Source organism: Schistocerca americana, chromosome 1 (assembly GCF_021461395.2).
Source record: "Schistocerca americana isolate TAMUIC-IGC-003095 chromosome 1, iqSchAmer2.1, whole genome shotgun sequence".
In the NCBI taxonomy this organism is placed as follows: Eukaryota; Metazoa; Arthropoda; class Insecta; order Orthoptera; family Acrididae; genus Schistocerca; species Schistocerca americana.
The window spans coordinates 695,611,689-695,624,945 of record NC_060119.1 but is presented as its reverse complement, the minus strand read 5'-3'; the positions used below and the strand labels follow the sequence as shown (position 1 = coordinate 695,624,945).

Sequence of the window (13,257 nt, the reverse complement as noted above, 5' to 3'; positions counted from 1 at the left end):
TTTCTACGGAATCCAAACTGATCTTCCCCAAGGTTGGCTTCTACCAGTTTTTCCATTCGTCTGTACAGAATTCGCGTTAGTGTTTTGCATCCATGACTTATTAAACTGATAGTTCGGTAATTTTCACATCTGTCAACACCTGCTTTCTTTGGGATTGGAATTATTATATTCTTCTTGAAGTCTTGAGAGTATTTTGCCTGTCTCATACATCTTGCTCACCAGATGGTAGAGTTTTGTCAGGACTGGCTCTCCCAAGGCCGTCAGTAGTTCTAACGGAATGTTGTCTACTCCTGTGGCCTTGTTTCGACTCAGGTCTTTCAGTGCTCTGTCAAACTCTTCATGCAGTATCGTATCTCCCATTTCATCTTCATCTACATCTTCTTCCACTTCCATAATATTGTCCTCAAGTGCATTGCCCTTGTATAAACCCTCTATATACTCCCTCCACCTTTCTGATTTCCCTTCTTTGCTTAGAACTGGGTTTCCATCTGAACTCTTGATATTCATACAAGTGGTTCTCTTTTCTCCAAAGGTCTCTTTAATTTTCCTGTAGGCAGTATCTATCTTACCCCTAGTGAGATAAGCCTCTACATCCTTACATTTGACCTCTAGCCATCCCTGCTTAGCCATTTTGCACTTCCTGTCGATCTCATTTTTGAGACATTTGTATTCCTTTTTGCCTGCTTCACGTACTGCATTTTTATATTTTCTCCTTTCATCAATTAAATTCAATATTTCTTCTGTTACCCATGGATTTCTACTAGCCCTTGTCTTTTTACCTACTTGATCCTCTGCTGCCTTCACTATTTCATCTCTTAAAGCTACCCATTCTTATTCTACTGTATTTCTTTCCCCTATTCCTGTCAATTGTTCCCTTATGCTCTCCCTGAAACTCTGTACAACTTCTGGTTCTTTCAGTTTATCCAGGTCCCATCTCCTTAAATTCCCACCTTTTTGCAGTTTCTTCAGTTTTAATCTACAGTTCATAACCAATAGATTGTGGTCAGAGCCCACATCTGCCCCTGGAAATGTCTTGCAATTTAAAACCTGGTTCCTTAATCTCTGTCTTACCATTATGTAATCTATATGAAACCTGTCAGTATCTCCAGGCTACTTCCATGTATACAACCTTCTTTTATGATTCTTGAACCAAGGTTATTATCTTATTGTATTTCTCATTTCTTTTAATTTTGTCTCTTGTTTAAATTTCCGTGCATAAAAGAAAATACTGCTTTCTCCATTTACTATTAGTTCCTTCTTTTGTCTATATTTTAGAGTACAAATTCACAGTAGCCATTTTTCTTGAAGGAAAGAAAACTGAGTAAACTGACAATAATTATAAATCTCTTGATGTATTTCCTATTGCTAATATGACCTATTACCAAAATACTGGTTGATGTTGCATGCCATAGTGTTTCGTTTTAAGGTAGTTTCAAGGAATATCCTGTGGAAGAAAATACTGGAGTTCGTATGGAAGCTTCCATCTCTGTGGTTCTTTCGTGTACAGAGAGATAGCTTGTAGTGTTCAGTGATGAATGTAATTTGGTACTGTTTTGTACTAAGTTTTTAAATCCTTAAAACATGTTTAAAAACACAAGAAGTAATAAAGAAAAAGAGAACATTCACCCTTATACCTGCATATGAATTATGTGTAATACATGCAGTATACACACAAAAGAACAGAAAATCATTATTTCTATAAGCCGCCCACAAGTCTCCCCCTCCCTGTTCCCATTCTCATTGTTTCTTTGTTTTATACTGTCATGGAATTTCCATGATCGCAACATAACTCTTAAAATGTACAGTTATTCAGTATATTTATGAATTAAACATTCTGAATTTTAGTGAGTTGTTATAGATAATAATTGCAACGCAGCAGCTGCTACTATTAGTATAATATGTGCTTTGATTTTAATTTCAGAGTTTGTCATTGATATTCATTATCATTTTGATTTCATTCCAGTTCATTGTGTAAAACCCAACAAGTTAGAGCAGAGGCAAAAATGAGAAACATATATTTTGACTTTAAATGCAGTGTTGCGTCCTTAGATACTGAAAAGCAAAGCATAATTGAGAATGAAAACTACACTTGACCCTATTTCTTTCATATTTTAGTACCGCTGTGCATCTACATATTTTGCGTAATGGAATTTAACACAATAAATCTTATGAACTGTTTCAGGCATACGAAAGGCGATTTCCAACATGTCCTCTTATACCTGTGTTTGTCGGATGTGAAGTTACGTCAGAATTTACTAGCCCTGATGGAGCTGTTTCTCTAAAAGAAAGACGCTGTAAGCTAAATGTTGAAGCACCATACTTGATTAAAAAGGTTAGTAAGCAGTTGTACTGCATCACCTTATAGAAATTAATGGCTAAGCATTATACAGCAGATCTGTAAAAGAAATTCAGTTGATACAATTCTTATGTAGCTTTGATGAATTAGAGTAAAAGTACATTGAATATGGGCAGTCTTATGCTGTTGCTGCTATTTGAATTCCCACCTGGAAGTTTGCGCAACTTTCCTCAGAAACCAGTGCTCAGTCTCGTATTGTTTTCTGTTTTCTGTAATACAAACATAAGCATTAGTTGTTTTTCAAAACAATGTATGAATGCAGTATGTTCATTTTTCAGATCATTGGTGTTGATCATGTATACTTCATTCAGAAAAATAATTTGGACCGGAGAAACCGTACGCTCCATATTGAAGCGTACAATGAGAGCTTCGCAAGCAGAGTAGTAGTTGTAGAGAAATGTCGATATTTTGTAAGTACAATTTTCTTTGCTGTTATACAGTATTTCTTAAATGGTTGAACTGAGTGTAAAGTAATCTGTGCTCTAAAACTAAAAGGGTAGATTTCATGGAAATAAGAAATTAAAATGCTAGCAACAGAAAAGATTTCCAGTCCCGAAAGGACAAATTGGGAGCATGTGTCAGTGGGTCAGAGATCACGTAAATACGGACTGAAAATAACACACACACACACACACACACATAAGAAGAAGTACAAACAGAGAAAAAGGAATGATGCAAATAGTGGAGAAGAGGCCCAGGGAAGCATTTTAAGTGTTTTATAATGATCTTGAAGCAGAACTATTTTTTTGTTCTGGTCACATTATTTTCTCATTGAACAAGAGATATGAAGAAGGAAAAATTAAACTGAAGATCTTAAGCAATGAGAGGCTGACAAATTAAGTAGAAAGTGACAGTAGTCAGTAGCTTGAAGTTCATATCTGGTTGGTGCTTGGAACCAGGTGCTTGATTTAAAAACAGTTTGTTTTGTTAAACTCTGAATTGCTGGAGGTGTTGTGAAGAATAAAAATTAAAAATATGGTGAACAAGCAGCAAGATTATGGCCCATGGATGTGGTGCTACAGAGTGTGATTTTGCAACAGGATAGACAGTTAATAGTATAAATTCTGTCTGTGTTGATTAATCTGCACTGACAGTGTGGTTTAGTTGTCATCTAAACAGTACATGCATCCAAGACGATGACAATGTTTAGTTCGTAGCACAATTAGTGTCTATCCTGATGGAGTAGGTTTTGTCAGAGACTGCACTGGAGAGTGTTATGAATAGCTTGTATCTAGCGAATATTCTTCCACAAGTGAAGTGGTAAGTTGAAATGTAGTGTAAGAATCTGATTAATGTACTGTGCAGGTTACAAGAACAACGAATGAAAAACTACATCAGGTTGGTTTGGGGAGAATAATGTAAGAGATGACACTAATGTTAAGGAAATGATTCAGGAGAAGGTAGTTTCATTTAATTCACTTCATTTGTTCATCCGGGTAAATCATATTGCATAGTATCATTAAATATACACACAATATCCAGCTATAACAAATACACAGGGCAATATAAGTTATAAAAACCTATTTCAGTATAGGACAGCACAATAAAATCAAACATTGTAGTCCACATTGTAGAATAACCACACAATATGATTTAATATAATAAATCTGAAAGAATATAAAATATTATATATAAAAACAAAGATGAGGTGACTTACCGAACAAAAGCGCTGGTAGGTCGATAGATACACAAACAAACACAAACACACACACAAAATTCAAGCTTTCGCAACAAACTGTTGCCTCATCAGGAAAGAGGGAAGGAGAGGGGAAGACGAAAGGAAGTGGGTTTTAAGGGAGAGGGTAAGGAGTCATTCCAATCCCGGGAGCGGAAAGACTTACCTTAGGGGGAAAGGTAAGTCTTTCCGCTCCCGGGATTGGAATGACTCCTTACCCTCTCCCTTAAAACCCACTTCCTTTCGTCTTCCCCTCTCCTTCCCTCTTTCCTGATGAGGCAACAGTTTGTTGCGAAAGCTTGAATTTTGTGTGTGTGTTTGTGTTTGTTTGTGTATCTATCGACCTACCAGCGCTTTTGTTCGGTAAGTCACCTCATCTTTGTTTTTATATATAATTTTTCCCACGTGGAATGTTTCCTTCCATTATATTGATATCATTAATTAGAATATAAAATATGAGAGACTCACCACTCCACCTTACGGCCCATGGTGGAGGGTACCCCTTAGCAGTACTAGTTATTTCCTTTCGTGTGTCACTCGCAAATGAAACAAGGGAAAAAAGACTGTCTATATGCCTCCTTATGAACCCTCATTTCTCATATCTTATCCTATTGCTCCTTAAGTGCATTGTGTGTTGTAGACAGCAGATTTGTTCTGCAGTCGGCTTCAAATTCTGGTTCTCTTAATTTTCTCAATAGTGTTCCTCAAAAAGAATGTCACCTTCTCTCCAGAGATTTCCACTTGAGTTCCCAAAGCATCTCCGTAACATTTTCATGTTGTTCAAACCTACCAGTAACAAATTTAGGAGCCCGCCTCTGGATTGCTGCAATGTTTTCCTTTAATCCGTGTCACGGATCCCAAACACTCTAGCTTTACTCAAAAATAGGTTGCGCTACTGCACTATATGTGGTCTCCTGATGTACCACACTTTGTAGAATTCTCCCAATAAATTAAATTGAACCATTTGCCATTCGTATCACAATCATCACATGCTCGTTCCACTTAATCTATCTTTGCTACATTATGCCCAGATATTTAAATAATGTGACTGTTTCTAGCAGACACTACTAATGCTATATCCAGACGTTACAGGATTACTTTTTGTACCCATCTGCATTAATTTACATTCTTCTACATTTAGAGCAAGATTCCCTTCATCATAAGGAGAAATTTTCTTTCTTCTTGTAACCTCCTACAATCACTCAACTTCGACACCTTACTGTATGCCACAACATTGAAGCAAGCAACCGCAGCTTTCTGCCCACCCTATCTGCCAAATCATTTCTGTATATAGAGAGCAACAGTCACCTTATCACACTTCCCTGTGGCAGTTCTGACGATACCCTTGTCTTTGACGAATGCTAGTCGTCGAGGACAACATACTGGGTTCTATAACTTACGAAGTCTTCGGTGCACTTGCATATCTGTGAACCTGTTCCATATACTCTACCTTCTTTAACAGCCTCTAGTGAGGCAATGCATCAAATGCTTTCTGGAAATATGGAATCTACCTGTTGCCCTTCGTCCATAGTTTGAAGTATATCATGTGAGAAGAGGTCAAGTTGAGTTTCCCGTAAGTGATGCTTGATAAAACTGAACTGATTCATGGACATAAGCTTCTCGATCTCAAGAAAATTCATTATATTTGAACTGAGAATATGTTCAAGGATTCTACTGCAAGCTGATATTAGGGATATTGGTCTATAATTTTTGCGAGTTGGTTCTTTTGCCCTTCATATACATGGGAGTCAACTGCCCTTTTTTCCAGTCACTTGAGGCTTTCCACTGGGCGAGAGATTCATGTTAAATGCAAACTAAGTAAGGAGCCAATGCTGTGGGGTACTCTTTGAAAAACCGAATTGGGATTCCATCTGAACCTGGTGACTTATTTGGTTTCAACTCCTTAAGTTGTTTCTCTATGCCATGGATGCTTATTACTATGTCATCCACATAGGTGTCTGTCTGATGGTCAAACAATGGTATGTTTGTATCAATCTCCTGTGTGAACAATTTCTTGAATGTGAAATTTAAAACTTGGTCTTTTGTTTTGCTATCTTCATCTGCCACTGGTCAACAAGTGGTTGGATGGATGCCTTAGACACACTTAGTGATTTTACAAAGGACCAGAATTTTCTCGGATTCTCTGCCAGATCTTTTGCTAGGGTATGACAGCGGTGGTAGTTGTATGCTTCACACACAGATCTTTTCACAGGCATACGAATCTTGACTAACCTTCGCATGTCATCATTTGTGCATTCCCTTTTGAACCAAGAGTGCAATAGCTTCTGCTTCCTCAGCAGTTTCTGAATGCTTAATTAACATTAATAATTGATGTAAACTGTATCATGATCTTTTCCTGTAAGATTCAACTACTATTTATTGCATATGGCCCAAGTAATCACATCAGACAAGCAGTTCAACAGGAGAGATTAGGCATCTGTGTCATTGAACATTGTTCCGTTCTTGATAGCTTTTATGGCATCTGAAAGCGTGTTACACTGTCTAATACTAAAGACCTTTGCATAGCCTTATTTTAACTCGCATTAGTTTGGTCCCATAGGAACTTACCACACTTTTCCAAAATTTACTCCCATTACATGAATGTTGTTACATATTGTTGTGTTCAGCCTCCTGCACATAAATGAACTTCATCATGGAGCCAAAAACACTTTGGAAATGGCAAAGTTTTGGGCAAAATTAAAATAGTTATAGTCTCAACTGTGTATATAACATGTGTTTGACATGAGAATACATAAATGGATGTACATAGGAATTAATTTTCAGCTTGTCCTAATTTGATATTATGCTAATTGCAGTCTTTATGAATAGAGAGACAATGCAAAGGAAGTATGTTTAATTGAACAAATAGTTATTTTGAGAATGTTAATCTGGAACTTTTTGTAATTGTTCTTGCATCCTGTTCCGTAAGGCAAAACTGCGTTTAGGTTAGTTTTACCATGTCCCCATGGTATCCCATATGTAACAGCAGTATGAAAATATGCAGTTATGGCAATTCTATTCTGCAGATCTGACATATTAAACATAAAGGAGAGCATACTGGGTAGATTATAGGCCTAGTGATCTATATTTTCATCCATATACAAACCCAATAATTTTATAGCCACCCTCTATATTTGATGGCTACTGATACAGAGTTCTTGTTTGAGACATTGTTTTCGTCAAATGAATGAAACAGCATTTTAGAAGATTTACAGTCAGTAAATTTGAGATGAATCAGTCTCCCTCAGAACTGTGCTTGCATGTTTGCTAATGGCTGATCTACATTTCTTATTAAAACTCTTGTCTTATCTGCAAATAATGTCAGCATTATCAGTAACATAAATAACGAATATGAGAAGTCTTCAGGTATTGTTACTGGATGGAAGCGCCATGTGAATTTAATTCCTTGATTTTGACTGTTAGTCAAGGTGATTTCTATTACTTGATATTTATTTTCAAGATAAGACAGAATCAATTCTTTTACTATCCCAGTGACGATGACTATACCAATGTCATTTAGTTTTTCCAGCAAGATAGTGTATTAGATGTATCAAATAGCTTTGATGAGTCAAAATGTACCGCTGTAATGCTGTGTTCTGGCTCAGTCCACTCAGTGTCATCCGTTGATGAACCTGTAGATGTTTCAGTAGTCCTACTTTTATAGGAGTGCTGAATTGGAGGAAGGAGGTAAAAATTTTACAATAAATTTGGTAACTGTTTTTTTATAGTAGTTTCTAATATTTTTGAAAAGGCTGACATTGACGATATAAGTTCATAGTTACCAATTTGTGGATGTATTGCTTTTTGTTTAGAGACTTTATTTTGGAAACTTAATTCAGCCAGAAAAATGCCTTATAAAAAGATGTTTTCAATGTTTAATAGAGGTTTGGAAATTACAGTAGCACGTGAGATATGCAAAAAGGTAGCTCATCCAGAGCAGAAGACATTTTATTTTTGAGTGATTTTATTGTCCTCAGAACATCCAGCTCATCTATGGGGTTCAGAATTATTGGCTAGTATGATCTTTATTTATTTTAATAAATGACTTCTGATTAATGAGCAGAAGTATTTCAAACCTACTTACTTACCAAGATCTCAGCCTTTTCTTAACTGCACTTATTTAAAAAATAGATACTGCCAGCTTTATAGCTTCCAGCACTACCATGTGTTTCTATAATGCAGAATACCATGACAGTGGTGAACAGTTGAAATTCACAGTCCTTTAAGTTTCCGCTGATGTGTGTACCAATTTGTGCCTCTAGCAGAGCCATACATGCTCCACTTCTTACATTGCCCACATGACTCCAGCAAGGACATACACTAAAATGACAGTGAGTGTTTGGTCTTTTGGTTTCCTTCAATTGCTCTACAGCAACAGGTCATGGACAGCAGCTCGAGGTCCACAGAAGTAAATCCTGGTAGTTTGTAATGCTTATCATCCTGCCACATGCAAGACAAGACATCTGTCATGATCTTAAGTTACATTTACATCTTCATGGTAGATCAGTGTAATTCCTCTTTTGTCTTTGAACATAAATCTCCAGGTCTCTTCTAGAAACCATCTTGGCTACTTTGGAAGGGGTTGAAAATACCGCTTCCATTGTAAATTTCTTTATTTTCACACGACTGGTTTTGGACTGTTATACGCCTATCCTCAGGTGTTGTACTGGAAATAGCAAAAGATGGGAGATAATTTTCACATGCCGAAACACATACAAAAAAACAAACAAAAGTTTTTTCCCTAGAAAGTTTTAAAAACTTTTAAAAAACATTTCGAAACCACTGGCTGGGCTGGATGCTGTGAAATGTATGTCAATGCGCGAGTGGCCCCATGGATGACTGCCTAGGTAGGGAAATATACAAATGATATCATGACACTTGTGCTGTGGTCCCAGAGTGCTGCGTGTACCAGGTGCAGTGTGCTGCCTATAAGTGCAGAACAGGGAGTAGCGGATGCGAACGATGAGGCAAATTGGTAAACCAGAGTGGCAGAAGTGCTGCCATCTATTGAAGGAGGGAAGAACGCGGGGCCACTAGCCCCGCAGTGCACAATTTGAGTTTAGTGGTTTACATTTAAAATGAAGAAAAAACAAAAAAAATTGCATAAAAAAATACGCTAATAGGAGGCCGACTATGTACAAAAAGCACAGGACTTCTTCTCCAGCCCTATGTTCAAAACATACTCTTGTAACCCCACAGCTAAGTTCGTCGCAGAAATTAAGAAGGCAGTTAAAGAAACAGATGTGTTATTCACCCCATTTCTTAAAAAAAAACTTTAATACCAATGAATCCGAGAATGCCCACTTTCAGTGGCGTCGTGAAACTTCACAAGCCACAGGATAACAAATTCTGTTACATTTGATGTCATGTTATTTGTATATTTTTCTTCTTTTCTAGTCCTGTAATCCGACACCATATAACTTCAACTGTTGATTTTTATTCGGACATGTTTTTTAAGTTGTTTGAAAATAACACACCAACGTATGTTGGCAAGATGTGCATTTCCCCCTGTCTTTTTTGCTATGCGATTTTTAATGTACAATTTCAAAATTGAAATATTCAATTAATGATTTGCTAGTGAACTTTGGTATTTTTGTGGTAATCTCTCAGCAAATAAAGAATTGTTAAGCCTTCATGTGACACACGCCACATAGAGGGCGTCCCAAGATCCTGTCACACCGAGGTCTGCTGTATAAGTGAATGTAAACAGCGGCTTCAGTTATTGTGATCGCTTCTCAGCTTTGGTTAATGATAACTAGACACCAGTGTCTATGAGTTTAATTTGTACACCACAGGTATGTTCTTTCCAATTGTTGGTTTATACTCAGGTGTATTTGTAGATTTTTGTTTTTATTCATTGATCGCTATGTGAAATTTTTAACTTCCAGCACTGAAGATGATTGAAAATCGATTTTGCCATCAATAAAACATCAATATTACGGCCAGTGCTGACTTTCCTTTTAATTTAACATATATGGTCATTGTGCACACAGCACTCCATGGGGTCACCAATCAGTTTTAATTCAACACCAAGCCCATGGAAAATCCTACTCCACCTCTTGACCATATCTTAAATTAGACTGCAGAAAATCCCAATTTACTTTTTGTAGATTATAGGCACACTTCATTGCAGTATGATTTTCCACCACATTTTTCCTCTTCAAACAGTGCCATTACTGTGATACAGTGACAGTTTGTCATTAGCATTGCGAGCTTGTCATGATATTATGTCACAAAAAGTGTGTTGGTATTCCCTGTACTCATTTACTGACGCAGTGTTTGAGTGTGTTTTATTGGAATGCTTATGCAGTAGTAATTTAGGTCCAATCAGTTAATTTTGCCACCTCCCAAGAAGAGAGCAAAGATTCCACCTTGACCACTGGTCTACTCGTTGATCAAAAGGTCGATGTCGTTATTGCCCAAGAGGTTACTTGACAGTCACGTGTTGTAAGTGCAATATAGTTCTGTGTTTTGTACCTGAAAGAAATTGTTGCAAAGCTTTTCATGCAAAATGTAATTGATATGTGAAATTATCAATAAATGGTAGGTAACCTTCGTTTTCAGTTATTGTGTGTGTCAGGAGACTGATTTTCTCATGTAAGAAGACAATAAGTTGGTTGTGGACACATTTATCACAAATGAACTGAAGTAAAGCACAAAGTAGATTACCTTTGGCATATCAGTGTCACTATTTGGCAATGTTGCTCTCAAACGACATTTTGTATTTTTTATATAACAAATAAATATTACAATTAAAACATTTATCATCATTATTCTAAGTCTATATAGTGAGGAAAAACAAGGAAAATTATTTCTCTACAACTTTTATATTTGCTACATAAAGGGTTAAATTAAAATGATAAATGTCTAAGTGATGCAGGCATTGTTTCGTTGCATCAGGACAATGACCCAGAGATTAATGTACAAAATGTAAGACATCAGATAGTAATGTTTGCTTAGGTTGAGAATGACCTAAGAATGACAGCAGGATACATCAGTAAACAAGGCTGAACAGCTTGATCGGATGCAGTGTCAAGGCTACACTAAAGATGCGAAAGTCACAGCTCATCGGTGGAAATGAGGACAGTTATCTACGGTAACAGGGAAAACTAGCAAAATCATAATCCCGTTCCTGTGGCAATAACTGCTTTTGGGTCAGTATGCGTGGCTCCTACTTTTCAGAACATATAGTAGCAATAATTTTGACACTTCTAATCATCATACAAATGAAAATAAGTTATCAGAGGCTATTTATTCTTATGAAATTCACACCTTTATACATGTAGATTTCTTTACTGACACATTATGAAACAAAATTATCCTTGGATGTGAGAAACCTAAATGCATGAGTGAGTATACAAACAAAACTAAAGAATTATATTCACTGTATTATTTGCTTATGTATTTTGAGAGTAGCATTGTTTTTTGAAAATGTCAGCACAATAAGAAATAACTGGACAAACACAAGACATGCAGGATGGTGTAATTGGATTCCTTGACTGTAGTCTCAACTCTGTCTTATTGCAATTGTAATTTCTGCAAGAAGGATGTAATGTCCAAATGGTCTCAAGCAGTATGTTACATCGCAATTTCATATGCACCTCCTTCTGTAGTAAGGAACTTTTTTGATAACAAGTTATGGATTTTCCTGTCACACACACTCTATTTTGTTTTTGTACCTCCAAAAGTATTAAATGGTGATAGATTTTTGCATGTGATAGTGCTCCAATTTACACGGTCCTTACTGCAAAGTGATCGGATGATGTGAGTCTGTATTAAAATATATCGCTCTTGAAATTAAACAATGGAAAATCCAGGATGGAATGTAACAATATGAGAGAAGGAAAGTTGCTACTTACCATGTAGCAGAGATGCTTGTGCCTATCGTGGCTCAGCATCTCTGCTATATGGTGAGTAGCAACTTTCCTTCTCTCATATTGTTGCTCTCGAAATTCTTGGAGAATCCTCCTTCTTCTTCTTCTTCTTCTTCTTCTTCTTGTGAGTAGTTGTTTACTATTGCGCTTAATAACATACCAACACACATCAAATCCACATGAAATCTCTTAATTGTTCTAACATGAAGTGTTGTATTTGTCCTTTACTGCTTCTCCACCATTGCTGTATCATTCCTGGTGACTGCTGCGTCTCAAGCCTGTTAAAAATGGTCATGTACCACCATGTTTGTCACTTACGAAACAATAAATAAATGCGTATAAACTGGAAAGGTCTACACTAACTGCCACTGGTAACAGCAACCACTTAACATTTTAAATTAAAATTAGACTTTTCTTGTACCACCTACCAAATTCACTGTGAATGAAGTTAATCTCTGATAGGAATATGGTGTGCGTCAACTTCTTTCAGAATTATGTTAATTAAAAAATTTCTTCTACAAGAAAAGAAAAATAAGAAGGAATCTTCAATTTTGTGCACTTTAATTATATTTTATCAGTTTTCAAAAGTGAAAAGTACTCGAGAATGAGGAAATGCTGCATATGCTGAAATAGAATTACTCATTGACCGATCGTGTTTAGCTTTGTCTGTAAAGTCCCAGAAGAGCTGAACAGCAAGTTACTTCATTGGAGTTCTCTGTAACCTTGCAGTGTGAACTCTGTGACGAATTGCTCTTCTTCATATTTTGTTCCCTCATTCTGAGTTTTGTTTTGAGTGCCATGGGGTTCAGTACTGACTTGATCCATATTCTAAGTCTACATAAATGACTTCTCATTGAGTTTAGGGGGCTGTCCAAAACTGTTTTCCCTGACAACATAATTCTACAAATCAAGGCCCCAAACACATCCATTCGAGACATCTTTGAGATGAGAGAATGGATCTACAACAGGTTCAAAGTAAATGATTTGTTTTAATCTCTCAAAAACTTGCATTAGCAGTTTCAAACAAACCAAAATGACCTGCAGATACCAGAAGCAAAGACTGTCAAACAAAAATGTAATAGAATTGAATATTTATTCACCTTTGAACATGTTTACATGTAATTGGTGTTGTCATACGTTTTATAGTTACAACATTACAGTCATCGTTCCCTAATTAGGCTATGGAGGCTGTTACATAAGTAACTACTTCAGAAAAGTACATTGTAACACAAAATGATCACTTTGTGCAAACCAAATACAGTATGCCACAATGAATCAGTATATCATGTTAGTCTCTTTGTATCTAAATAATTTAGTCATTTTTGGGTAGTTTGTTAAAATATGTGACACCA

General features: G+C 36.5%; 1 protein-coding gene across 2 annotated transcripts in view; it reads left to right on the top strand.

Annotated features, from left to right (window-relative positions):
* The window catches only part of LOC124609458 (SEC14-like protein 1), a 234,172-nt gene that overhangs the window by 178,400 nt on the left and 42,515 nt on the right, over nt 1-13,257 (top strand). For both annotated transcript variants that reach the window (XM_047140075.1, XM_047140074.1), the window contains exons 2-3: nt 2,183-2,332; nt 2,635-2,766. In XM_047140075.1, coding sequence (XP_046996031.1) covers nt 2,183-2,332; nt 2,635-2,766 — 282 coding nt within the window. The remainder of the gene's footprint in view (nt 1-2,182; nt 2,333-2,634; nt 2,767-13,257) is intronic.